At 37.4% G+C, this 13,977-nt stretch overlaps 1 protein-coding gene across 1 annotated transcript in view; it reads right to left on the bottom strand.

The window, feature by feature from the left end:
• Positions 1-3,935: 3,935 nt before the first annotated feature.
• The window catches only part of USP33 (ubiquitin specific peptidase 33), a 72,133-nt gene continuing 62,091 nt past the window's right edge, over positions 3,936-13,977 (bottom strand). The window contains exons 20-22 of the mRNA XM_012661036.1: positions 7,607-7,709; positions 5,415-5,483; positions 3,936-5,037 (exon numbers count right to left, since the gene is read on the bottom strand). Of these exons, the coding sequence (XP_012516490.1) occupies positions 4,880-5,037; positions 5,415-5,483; positions 7,607-7,709 (330 nt within the window). The 3' untranslated portion in view covers positions 3,936-4,879. The remainder of the gene's footprint in view (positions 5,038-5,414; positions 5,484-7,606; positions 7,710-13,977) is intronic.

The raw sequence follows: 13,977 nt of genomic DNA, 5'->3' as shown, positions 1-13,977 counted from the left end.
TGCAGTTAGGAAGTTAGGCAAAGGCAGGGAAAATATTCCAGAGGAGGAGAACAAAGCCCCCTACATAGGATGGAACTTAATATTACTTGGTACTGCTACTAGTTACTATTACCTGAAAGAAACCAGGTAATAGTTTTTTTCCTATGGATTTATAAAATCTGATATGACATCATGTATCCTAATTTTTTTCATTAAATCGTATACTTTTTTCTATGTCAGTAAATAGTCTTCAAAAACCTCAAGAGTTGGTTATATAATTTATTTAACCACTTTTCTATTTGGGGGCACTTTCATACTATTACGATTGGTTTGATGAGTGTCTCATATATATGTAGATATTTTGGGGGCTGAATCTCTACAATTTGGGTAGTTGATTAGATTTGTGGGTAAAGAAGAGTCTAGGATTCCTAGCTTTGGTGACAGAGGAGATGGAGGTGTCATCAATGACCACAGGAAATAGTAAAGCAGGAGCAAGTTTAGGGGGGAAATAATGTGTTCCAGTAAGGTATACTGAGTTTGAGGTAACTCTAGTACATCCAAATGAAGCTGCCCAGGAGTCAGTCGATTATGTATGTCTAGGATACTGGCTCCAGGTCCAAGCTGGACATACAGATTTGTGAGTTTTCAGCTTACAAACAGTAACTTGAACCTTTGGTTTAGATTTTGTTACCTAGGGAGAGCACAGAGAGTCAAAAGAGCTGAAAATCAAGAACAAAACCCTGAGAAACACTGACATTGTTGGAGGCAGGGAAAGAAAATGAAAACCAGAGGAGAAATGAGGGACCAGAACAGTACCAAAGAAATTAGATAGAGTGGTACCCAAAAACCAGGGAGGGGGAGATGTGAAAAAGAGAGTCTTCAACATGAATGTATTAGACAAATTTACCAAGAACCTGTTTTATCTCATAGACTATGTCAAGCGCTGGGAGGTGAACAAGACAAAACCTTTTGGTGTTTAATGAGTAGTGGGAAATTGTTGTACATCACCAAAAAGGCCAATACATTGTGCTCACTTCTGAACAGGCTTACATGGCTTACCAAAAATTATCAGTATAATGGCTAACATATGATTCAAAATAATTAAAATGGGAAAATTAGGGCAAAAGAAAAATAGAAACAAGAAAATGATGCACAGAAATACATGCTCTAAGGTCCTGAATACTTGCTTTAAGCTTTCTGGCAGATGTAACAAGGAAAAATAAGATCAGCTATGACAGTTGAAGCATCCATAGGATAATAAAAAATGATTTACCCAAAGGAGGCTTTACTATTCCCAGTACAAAGACCAAACATAAATTTCCCCCACAGTTTCTCATAACAAGATCATGTGAACAGTATCCTCAACAGCATCGTTCTAGTAAACCCAAAATTAATTTTATGGGACTCCGTCTTTATTACAGTATCTCTCCATTTAGGCTGAAGCAATTCTATAGGCTTGGAAGAGGTGAACAGCATATGCTAGGAAATAAACTCTCATGGTCTGATGTGTGTGTGTGTGTGTGTGTGTGTGTGTGTATGTATATTTCAAATTAGCATGACTTCTACCCTAAAAACTTTAGCGTATCTGCATATATTTCTTAACAAGGCCATTCTTCTATTTTACCAGTTACCATAATTTAACATTGATACAATCAATACTATTACTATTATCTAATATACAATCCATATTTAAATTTCTCCAACTGTTCCAATATTGTTCCTCATAAATTATTTCCACCAATCCAGGACCGAATCAAGGATCACATTTGCATTGTCATATTCTCTTAATTTTCACCTAGCCTTTCTTGTCTATCATAACACTATTTTTTTTGGAGTCCAAGAAAACTGTGTTTATACAATGTGCCTTTTAAAACTTTATCTTGATTTTCCCCCATCATGATAATATTCAGATTAAATATTTTTCACAGAACTCTTACATAGATAACATGTCCTTAGAGGTTACATGTTTCTTTTCCATTTTTTAAAATATGGAATACTTCATGAATTTATGTCATCCTTGTAGAGAGGCCATGCTAATCTTATCTGTATTGTTCCAATTTTAGTTTGGGCACTGCTGAAATAAGCACAGAAGTTACACATTTTTAAAAGGAGAAAGACAATAAGGGGTTATATCATTGCCAATTATGTTAAGTATTTTATATATAATATACATAATAATCATAATCCTATGATCAAATGTGGCAGAGATTTGCTGTTCAGACCCCTCTTCAAGAAAGCACTTGCTGCCTAGCTGAGGGGAGTGTGGTTGGCTAACAACCTCTGTTAACTCCATCCAGGTAAAACTGAGTTCACTCTCTTTTCTAGGTAGCCACTAGTGGGTGACAGAACAAGGCCTACCGACAGTACAATGGCCTAGCCATTTCTGCCCAATGCAGGACTCCTCAATTAGGCAATCTTAGCTTCAGATCTTATGGGGCTGGCTGGCAGAGATTTTGTCAGGCCTGTTATCACTCTGATAACTCCTGCTCAATCCAGTTTCCTCTCTTTTCTTTGACCTATGTTACTCCCCAACAAATCATGTATGTTCCTAACACCATCTCAGGATCTGCTTCCTGGAAAACCCAGCCTGTAATAGTCTCATTTAACAAATGTAGAAAACTGGAGATCAGAAAACTTTAAATACTGTTACAAACCATACCTAGAAAGTAATAAAGCTACTAGCATTTGAATTTAGGCAAACTGACTCCAGGGCCCCAAATCTAATCACCTTCATTTCCACAGACTCTTGGCTGGGTGAGGTGGCTGACACCTGTAATCCTAGTACTTTGGGAGGCTGAGGTAGGAGGATCACTTGAGGACAGGAGTTCAAGATCAGCCTTAGCAACACAGCGAGACCCTATCTCTACAAAAAAGTGAAAAAATAAAAATTAGCTGAGTAGGGAGGTGCATGCCTTTGGTCCCAACTATTAGGGTGGCTAAGCCTAGAGGATCACTGGAGCCGAGGAGTTTGAGATTTCAGTGAGCTATGATTCTGCCACTTCATTCTACCCTGGGCAACAGAGAGAGATGCTGTCTCAAAAAAAAAAAAAAAAGTCAATGGACTTTACACACCGGCTCTCATTAGCCTTTGACTATAATTTTCCTATTTCTCAGCTTAAGTATTTCTAAGAAAATCATCCTTACAAAAAAACCATTTTTTATCCCACATTTGTCAACATGTCAATCTTTAAGACTCTATGGTACTGCTACCCATTTAAGTATTTTATATATTACAATGTAAAAAACCGTATAAGCTCTGAAGGACCAGTATTCTTTAGCATATTATATATTCCAATAACAGATGCTACTTTTAATGAATGTGAGATACCACCACAAGTTTCAAAGGAATTCACTGGGAAACAATGTATTTCAGTGTATAAGTAAGTGATTTGAGTTGGAGTCACATATCTGTCACTTTGCTGCTATAACTTTGGGCAAGCCACTTAACCTACGTCATAGAGTTGTTAGGAGGATTAAATGTAAGGAAAGCACTTAGTAGAGTGACTGAAGCATTGTAATATTCAATAAATGGCAAGCATTATTAAAAACAAACCTTTTTGATTAATACCAAATACCAGGCATTTACACCAAATTCTGGTGATTCATACACAGATCAGTAACATCACTCAATCCTTGAGAAGGACTATAGTATCAATTATGAGGAAGAAGAAAATTAAAAACTACATATTTTTTAAAAACTTAAAACAGATCATAAATGGCTGATTAATAAATTCATTTCATTAAGTATCAAAACTTTACCACACTGAATGACTTACTTGCATACTTCTGATTAAGAAATAGTAAGAGCACATTAATATTAACAAACATTATGCCCTTCACCTTTAATGTTTATCACATAAATTCAACATTCAAGTCATATATTTTAAAATCATTTTTATTGAACTAATTTTAACATCGCTTTGGCTGGTGACAACTTTCCCAGACCAAAACAAAGCCATCATGAATGCTATTCAACATCCTCAATATAATCCAGTATGTTTTTGTACTTGGAATACAGTTAAACTTTTGACATTACATGATCAAGCAAATAGCAGTGCATACTATATTATTAAAAAAGACTTTATGTATTTCATTAAAAAAATCAATTTGCAAGTGGCTTCAGCTTTATCAACAATCTCACTGACACATTCCACACTTCATGCTCTCAAAATAAAAAGTGCCCTAAAACTAACCCTAAGTGCTTTAGTTACTGACATTAATTAATTCTAGACAGGGTTATAGGAATCGAAGTTTAACATTTTACAATATAAGCGGCAATAAGTTACTGATATCTGCTGACAAATTCCACTCAAACTAAATACATCCTTGATACATTCAAAAAAAGACATTTTGTATATTTTAATATGCTAGTTATATGCTGCAGTGCAAAAGAAGTAACACCCTACATTTCCTGAGCTTTAGGAAATTAACAACAATTTTCCGACTACTATTCTCAATTTAAAATAGGCTCTTCATTATACGAAGCCATGTCAAAACTACAGAATTAAATTAAGCTTTGGAGAACTGAAAAGATTGGTCAGAGTTATGATTTAGAGTAGTGAAAAGGTTTTCAAAGCAAAGGTATTTACAACACTACAAAGGATGCTATGGATCTGTATATAGAACAAAGATAACCTAATTATTACCAATTGATCACAATTGTCCCTTCTCTTTCAAAAATATTACACTGACTTTATGCTAAGTATTTAGCATTAAATATACTAACTTGTAGTATATTATACATTTTAATATATTCTTCCATAATGCCCAAGAAGAAATAAATGGGATGAAAGATGAAAAATCAAGAAAAGAAACATGCTTTTAGGAATGTTTTTGCATGTGTATATATATCAGAGAAAGTGAAAATGATTTCTCATTAGAATTCTCTGTATCCTCAAAATTACAAAGACCGAGTTTCTACTTCAATTTTTTCTTCTGCTTGTAGTATATCTGGATCAACATGAACAACTGGAGGTCGCAGGATAACTTCAGGCCCTCCACCATATATAGACTGCAGAAAATTCCACGTTTCTTCAGAAATCTGACCAGAATCTGCTCCTAAAATTATATAGAAAGAATAATGTTAACAAATCTATATATTCATACTGCAAAAGCTTTCATAGTGTACCCCCAGCATGAATCCTCTAGGGATAATTGAGAACTGTTCGAACATGAATCTGCAGACTGCCAGCCTCTATTGTTACAAGCAGCAACATACGGTCTGTTGTTAAAAAGTTAGAGATGCTTTTTCCTAGAGCTCCTACCAGGAGCCTTAAAACTTTTCCTCAGATAAAAAATTAAACACTGGCTGCCTTCCACTGTTTATCCTACATTCTTGAGCTAGGTAAAAAAGTACCATAGATGGCTACAGATGACATAGTCCTAACAGTGACAAATCACTAATAAGTAAAGGCTTAAATATGAATCAAACTTACCTTGCCTGAGCATCACATTACCACATTTAGTGACTGCAATTTTAGTATTGTCAATAGGACCTGGAGGATCTAAGTCAAAAGGAAAAAAATTATTAAAATGCACATTTTTGAAAGAAATATACCAAAGAATTGCACAATTTTGTGCTTGAAATCATTGAGAGCTTTAACTATACAATCAGATTAGTTATTTTTTAACCAAATTATCATAGTCAATTCTTAATATCTTCTCCTGAGCTTCTTGCTTTTGAGGCCTTAGTTTTCCCAAAATAGAAACAGGAGGAAGATGAGAGAGGCTCTCTCACAACCACTGAAAGTCTAACAGAAATGATTTCTTACCTATCCATTTGGGGATTACAGGTCAAAATGTGCCACTTATGTTAAAAAATAACAATTACTTTATAGTTTAAAAAGAAATTATACAGGCCAGGCACGGTGGCTCATGCCTGTAATCCTAGCACTCTGGGAGGTCAAGGCAGGAGGATCGCTTCAGCCCAGGAGTTTGAGGCTGCAGTAAGCTACAATGATGCCACTGTATTCTACCCAGGGCAACAGAGCAAGACTCTGTGTCAAAAAAAAAAAAAAAGCCAGGCCGGGCGCGGTGGCTCACGCCTGTAATCCTAGCACTCTGGGAGGCCGAGGCGGGCGGATTGTTTGAGCTCAGGAGTTCGAGACCGGCCTGAGCAAGAGCGAGACCCCGTCTCTACTAAAAATAGAAAGAAATTAATCAGACAACTAAAAATACATATAGAAAAAATTAGCTGGGCATGGTGGCACATGCCTGTAGTCCCAGCTACTCGGCAGGCTGAGGCAGGAAGATCGCTTAAGCCCAGGAGTTTGAGGTTGCTGTGAGCTAGGCTGACGCCACGGCACTCACTCTAGCCCGGGCAAAAGAGTGAGACTCTGTCTCAAAAAAAAAAAAAAAGCCAGAAATAGTAGAGTACATGATGTACATTACATGAGTTCAAGAACAAGCAAATGGTACAACTCTCGATTTGTTTCAGATTATCATTAATTAAAGTAAGTTAAAAGCAATAAAAGCATTAGAAAAGAAAATGTCGAATACATTCTTTTTTAATTTAAAGGAAGAAAATTTATTTTTTTTCCCTGAATACAAAAATACAGTGCATGTTCATTATCAAAGGCTGTAAAAAAGCCAGGTGCAGTGGCACACACCTATAGTTCCAGCTACTCAGGAGGCTGAGGCAGAAGGATTGCTTAAGCCCAGAAATTTGAGGCCAGCCTGAGTAACACAGCAAGAATCTATCTCTTGGGGAAAAAAAAGCTCTAAAAAAGGAACAAAGAAGAAAAAAATACTGTAATCCCAATACAGAAAAATAGGGAAACTGTTTTACTATTGCGTGGTCTTTTTGTCTTTGCATAATATAATGTTTGTTTTTTTAAAAAAACAAAAGATTCAAACTATTCATATTGTGTTGCAACATTTTTTCATATATTAAGAAAATCTTAGTTTCATATTAAGTATTATCATACAAAATTATTGTAAAAGTCCACATAGCATTCCATTGTACTGAATAGACCATAATTTAAGCAAACTCCTATTGCTGTCTGGATTTTTAAAATTTTTTCAATATTAAGATCACAGACTGGCCAGGCACAGTGGCTCACGCCTGTAATCCTAGCACTCTCGGAGGCCGAGGCTGGTGGATCCTCAAGGTCAAGAGTTCAAGACCAGCCTGAGCAAGAGTGAGACCTCGTCTCTACTAAAAAATAGAAAGAAATTATCTGGACAACTAAAAAAAAAATATATATATATAAAAATTAGCCAGGTACTCGGGAGGCTGAGGCAGAAGGATCCCTTGAGCCCAGGAGTTTGAGGTTGCTGTGAGCTAGGCTGACGCCACTGCACTCTAACCTGGGCAACAGAGCAAGACTCTGTCTCAAAAAAAAAAAAAAAAAAAAAAAGATCACAGACTAATTTTGTTCAGTTCTTTTATTCCTGCTATGAATATGCTACAATTCATAAAATAGGCTTAAAATTTTTTAAAACAATGAGAATATAAAGTAGAATATATTATCTGTTTTAAAATTTTTTTAAACAACCAGAATATAAAACAGAAGGGCAGGGATCTTTTTCTCTATCATTCAATGGTCTGATCCCAGGGGCATATAGATATTTAAGAAGTATTTGTCAAATGAAAGACAAAAAATTTAATTTTCAGGTAACCACTTACCTCCATCTTTACCCTTCACAAAACTCTCCCATTCTCTAAACCACTGCATACTGATGCAATAAAAAGTGGCTGGAGAGTCCTCCTCTTGGAATGCTCTGTTGAGCTACAGGGAGGAAAAAAATTGGTCACCTAATATTTGGAACTTGTTTGGTAGCAAAACAATACAATCATTCTACTTCAGCATCTGATAAGGGCAATTTCTCATACACATAAAATGTGGTGTCACAATAAGATGTACAATAATGCTAAGTTATCTTAGTACAAGGACACATGGTAGCATTTATTAATAATCCTAGGTTATGTCTCAAAATTTAACAAGTATACATTAAAGGGGCATAAAGATTGGGTAAGTGAAGGCAAAGTCTTCAAAATAATAAATACTTCATATATTTATTAAAAATCCAATGTATAAACTTTATTTAAACATGCTATATCCACTGTCTAGTATTACCTAAGATACTGGTAGAAAGTTTGATATTACCAATGTTGCAATTAATAATCTTATACACGTCATTTCACAAGCAATACACGCACACACACACACATATATATAAATAAATAAAAGTTCTCAAAAGTGACAGGACAGTCTCTGAAGATGTTCCACTCTCTTCTCCAGCCCTAAGGAATGGGTAAGTAACTCAAACGAGATACAACTTTGCCAGAAATGAAAATCTCCAGGGCTGTGACCTAATGGTTAGAACACAGTCATTCCAATGTCGATTCTTGTTAGCCAGATACCCAGGGCTACTATGGTTCTCAACTTTCTGGAGGTTTGCTTTTCAATTTTCAATAAATTTCTTTTTTGCTTCAGTTAGCCAGTCTGGATTCTACCACTTGTAATTAAAGAAACCCAACTGATAGAAAAGCTGGTATAGAAAGAGAGGTGCAGGTAACAGAGCCTCAGGGAAATGGAGGGTATTTGGAATTTATCTAATTGTAATAGTGTTTCAGACTCCTAAAAATATTTCATGATGGGCAACTCAATGTCCATGACACATACTACCCATGGATATAGACAACCAAGTTCAAATGATGTCATTCCTCTAATCAAATCTAACCAAAATCCTGTGGCCATCCACAAATATCCCTATAACGGTCCAGAATTACCTTCACAATCTGGCCCCACAATCTGACTTCATCTTCTAATACTTTCTTCCTCATTTTTCACCAATGGTCACTGACCTCTTTTGTTATTCCCAGAACCAACCAAATATATTCCTGCCTCTCAAGGCCTTTGCACTGGCTATTCCTTCTTTTTGCAGGTATCTGAATGACTGTCTCCCTCACCTCCTTCAAGTCTTTGCTTAAATGTCACTTTCTCAACGAGGCCTATCTTGACTATCCTGTTTCAAACTGCAACTTGTACTCCCCCTTCACCACTGTACTCCTGATCCCTCTTACTCTGTTCAATATTTTCCTTTTCCATAGTATTCATCATCTTTTAATATATTACATTAATATAACTTATTTATTAAATGTAAGCTCTGTGAGGGCAAAGATCTTTCTGGGACACAAGGTATCTGCTGCACTAGAACAATGAAAGGAAATGAAAAATGCTGTGGCTGTCTCTGATGGTTAACAAAGAAATCAAGGCATGTTTGTCTCAAGGCATGGAATTAAACTTAAGACATTCTGTGATGTACAATTTGTCCCTAGAGTACTGAGATTTCTGCAATGTAATGTCAGACTGATTCTGCTAGATGCTGACTTATAATATCCATTAAATTCATACTATCAGGTTTGGACACTTTCGGGATGTACTTTATCTTTAGTATTAGGGAGTTTCTTCCTTACGTGTCTAGGTGGGGGCTTTTAAAAATTACACATGGTTACCCCATTAATTTAAAGAGGTGTTTTTTCCTAATTCTGGGAAATTTCTCTAAACTGTTGCTCTAAACATAGTTCTTTCCCTCTATTCAATTTGAAAATATATATTAGAAAAATATTAGATCCCACAGCTATCCCACATATTAAAGCCTGTCTTTCTTCTTTCCATCTGCTTATCGTTTTGTGCTTCATTCTAGGAGAAATCCTTCTGCTAGGTCTTTCAGCACACTAATTTGCTTGTTAGCAGTATTTATTCTGTTATTCAATCAACTCATCTACTCAGGTTGTTTTGTTTGTGTTGTGTTGTTTTGGGGGACATGATACCCTTATGCATCTCCCTGAGGATCAGTCAAACTTCATGTGTCCATATTCACTGCTCTATCTAGGCAAACGCCTTTATGCTTGCTGCCTGGTACAATGTAGCAAGTAGAATGCTGAGGTCATCATTGGTATCTGCCACTTCCAAGCTTGAAGACCATGTAGTCATTTCCGGTGGCCGTTGGTTTGCTTCTTCAATCTGATCCTATCTGCTTTTTCAGTTTTTCAGAAACTTCACTTAGTTTCCAATCCACCAAGGACACCTATTTTTGTACTCCAGTGTTTTTTTTTTAATACTAAGACATGTGCTTTGTTTAAGGAAAAGGCGGGTGGGGGGCTTGGTGGCTCACGCCTATAATCCCAGCTACCCAGCTACTCAGGAGGCTGAAATCGTGGGGTTGCTTGAGGCCAGGAACTTGAGACCAGCCTAGGCAACATAGCAAGACTCCATCTCCAAAAAAAAAAAGGGAGGGGGGGCGCAGTTGAATTAAAGAAAAAACCCTAGTGTTATGGAATAATCAGAGAATTGCATTTTTTAAAAAACAACTTTATTAAGATATAAACCACCATCAGTGTGAAGTTCGGTGGTTTTTCAATGAATTTTAATTGTGCAACTGTCACCACAATCCAGTTAGAACACTTTGAACACCCCAAAGCACTCCCCTGTACCAGTTTGCAATTAATTCTCCTGCTCTCAGCCATTGAAACCAATGAGTTTGCCTCCATAGTTTTTCCCTTTTTAGAAATTTCATATAAATGAATTACACATTACATAGTCTTTTTTATGTCTTTCACTTGGTATAATGTTTCTAAGATTCATCTATGTTGTTGCATGCATCAGTAGTCCATGATCTTTATACTGCTGAGTAATATTCCATTATACTGCTATAACACATTTTATTTATCCATTAATCAGCTGATGGACATTTCAATTGTTTATATTTGGGGCAATTATGAGCACTACTACTATAAATATTTGTTTACATGTTTTATGTGAATGTAAGTTCTCATTTCTCTGGAGTGAATACCCAAGAGTGGGATTGCTGGGTCATGTGCTAAGTGTTGAACCTACAAGAAATTACCAAATTGTTTATCATTTGGCAAATATTTTGCATCCCTCCATCAATATTCATATGAGAATTCCCTAATGACTGAGATTGTATACCTTTTCATGTGTTTATTAGCCATATCTTCTTAGGGGTAATGTCTATTCAAATCTTTTGCCTACTTTTTAATTGGAGTATCTGTCTGCTTACTGAGTTGTACGAGTTCTTTATATAGTCATATCCAGACTGTATCCAAAGTCGTTTGAAGACCTGTGATTTGCAAATACCTGTAACTTACACTAGGTGTGGGTCTACCTTCCTAACCCACAATGTTTCTTCCAGTACAACCACTCTTAGACTTACTGAATGTCTCTTATTCTTTTTTCCTTTTTTCTGAAACAGAGTCTCACTCTGTTACCCTGGGTAAAGTACAGTGGTGTCACTGTAGCTAACTGCAGCCTCAAACTCCTGGGCTCAAGTGATCCTCCTGCCTCAGCTTCCCGAGTAGCTGGGACTACAGGAGCATGCCATGATGCCCGGCTCATTTTTTTTCTATTTTTAGTAGAGACAGGGTCTCGCTCTTGCTCAGACTGGTCTTGAACTCCTTAGCTCAAGCAATCATCCCGCCTCAGCTGCCCGGAGTGCTAGGATTACAGGTACGAGCCACCGTGCCCAGCCTCTCACTGAATGTCTCATTCATTACCATAATATCCCACAATGCTTCTGACCATGGAATTCATTTTACATAAAAGAAGAAACAGGTTCATACCCGTAAGATTCACTGATCCTACTGGGTGTTATTACCTAAAAGCTGCCAGCCTACTGAAAACTCAGTTGTGCTTGTGTGGCAACACTTTGTGGGTGTGGTACTATCCTACATGATGTAGGAGTATATGCTCCAAACTAGAAGCCAATATATGGTGGTTTTCCCCATAACCGGAATACATGAGGCTAAGTATCAGGAAAAGGAAGCAAGAGAGCTCATCTATTACTACCTACTCACAAAAGCTTTGCTTCTCATCCCCACAACTTTGGCCTCTACTAGTTTGGAGGATTTATTTCCCATGGGAACACAATAATGGTTTCACTGGACTGGGACCTGAGACAGCCCCCTGGCCATTTTGGGTTTCTTATGTCACTGACCAGCAGGCAAAGAGGAGGTTGCAGAACTGGCTGCAATGATTGATACCAGTTTTACAGGGTAAATAAAATGAATGACTACTACATAATAGGAACAAAGAGCACTGTGTTTGGAAACCAGGAGATTATACCCACTGCATTAGTTTCAGAGGGCTGCTATAATAAATTACCACAAACTTGGTGGCTGAAGAGTTGTTTATTCTTTCACAGTTCTGGAGACCAGAATTCTAAAATCAAAGTGTCAGTAAGACTGTGCTCCCTGCAGAGGCACCAGGGGAGACTCTATTCCTTGCCTCTTCAAGCTTCTGCCTTATGGCTGTATCACTCCAATATCTACCTCCATCTTCACATGGTTTTCACCCCTCCACTGTGTCTATTTAAAAGAGCATTTACTGTTGTATGTGAACAGCAAGGTATAAATAATGAAATAAAAAATAAACAGGAAAAAAATTTTAAAAAAGGAAACATTAAATTTAGGGCCCACACAGACAATTCAAGATGATCTCATCTCAAAATTCTTACATATGCAAAGACCAGGCCAGGTGTGGTGGCTCATGCCTACAATCCCAACACTTTGGGAGGGTGAGGCAGAAGGAATACTTCAGGCCAGGAGTTTGAGACCAGCCTGGGCAACACAGCCAGACCCCATCTCTATAAAAATAATTTAAAAATTAGCCAGGCATGGTGGCATGTGCCTGTAGTCCCAGCTACTCAGGAGACTAGGATAGGAGGATTGCTTGAGCCCAGGAGTTCAAGGCTAGGGTGAGCTATGATCAAACCACTACACCCCAGCCTGGGTGACAGAGAAAGACCCTGTCTCCAAAAAAAGGAAAAAGAAGAAGATAAGGAAAAAATAAAGAGCAAGACCCTTTTTTCAAGTAAGACCACATTCACCAATAACGTCAATTCACAGAGCATGGAATTATCTCTTTGGGGGCCACCATTCAACCCACTGCAGGTGCCATTTAGTATTTCCATACCCAGAGGTTAAAAATTAATAGACTAGAGAAATCTAATTCAGACAAGACTGCTAAGGATTCAGGCCCTTCTGGAATAAATAAAATAAATCCATACCTGTATCTTCCCTGATGTAAAATTTCTTTACTCTATGCACGGGCATTTAAAAAAATCCTGAATCAATGACAAGCAGGTGTGTGTGTGTCTGCACATGCATTGGGAAGACATAATATGGAATGTATTGGACATCTTATTTTGGTCTGCTCAATATCTTCTCCCCTGCTTTTACTAAAAGAATCCAAATTTTCTCCTGCGGTGTTATCCCTCCCCCTAATATTATCTCAGCAAGATTGTCAATGAACGTGCCTCTAAGGCTGCGGTCCCCAACCCCTGGACCCCAGCCTGGTACTGGTCCGTGGCCTGTTAGGAAATGGGCCACACATCACCCCCTGAGCTCTGCACCAGCCCCTCCACTCCCACCTATGACAACCCACCTCCTTACCCCCAGTCTGTGGAAAAATTGTCTTCCATGAAACTGGTCCCTGGTACCAAAAAGTTTGGGAACCACTGCTCTAAGGTAACCTAAACTTTAGATTGTCTTAAATAGTTGGAGCTGTGTTACTGACAGCAGCACTTTGAAAAGACTCTTGCTTACCTACATAGCTGAAACTGTACCAGTCCTTGTCCATAAAACCTGGTTGTTCGGCTTTTTAATTCCGTGACCAAACTTTCTGTTGTTTACAATCAAGGAACATCTCGTAATATACTCATTTTGAGGAAAATGGGTATATTTATAAGTACCAAGAGTTCCCCAAAAGACAAAACAATATTATATTTCACAAAGGGATGGAAGTAGTGCATACAGTATGGGTATACTGTAGACAACACTAACTCAAGAAAACCTGTAATTTTCCATTTCAGTGAGGAAATTTCTTGCCAGTATCAGTCCATAAAACAAAATTTATTGCCAATCCATAAAAACAAAAACCCACAAAGAGAGAACTTATCTCACTGGAGTTGTAGTAAAGTACCTGAGGTCACTCACTGCTATGTACCCAGAAAACTTGAAATCTACTACAACGC

The sequence above is a fragment of the Propithecus coquereli genome, unplaced genomic scaffold (genome assembly GCF_000956105.1).
Source record: "Propithecus coquereli isolate 6110/MARCELLA unplaced genomic scaffold, Pcoq_1.0 Scaffold7, whole genome shotgun sequence".
Taxonomy (NCBI): Eukaryota; Metazoa; Chordata; class Mammalia; order Primates; family Indriidae; genus Propithecus; species Propithecus coquereli.
Note: the sequence above shows the minus strand (reverse complement) of the source record. Positions and strands in the feature narration are given on the sequence as shown.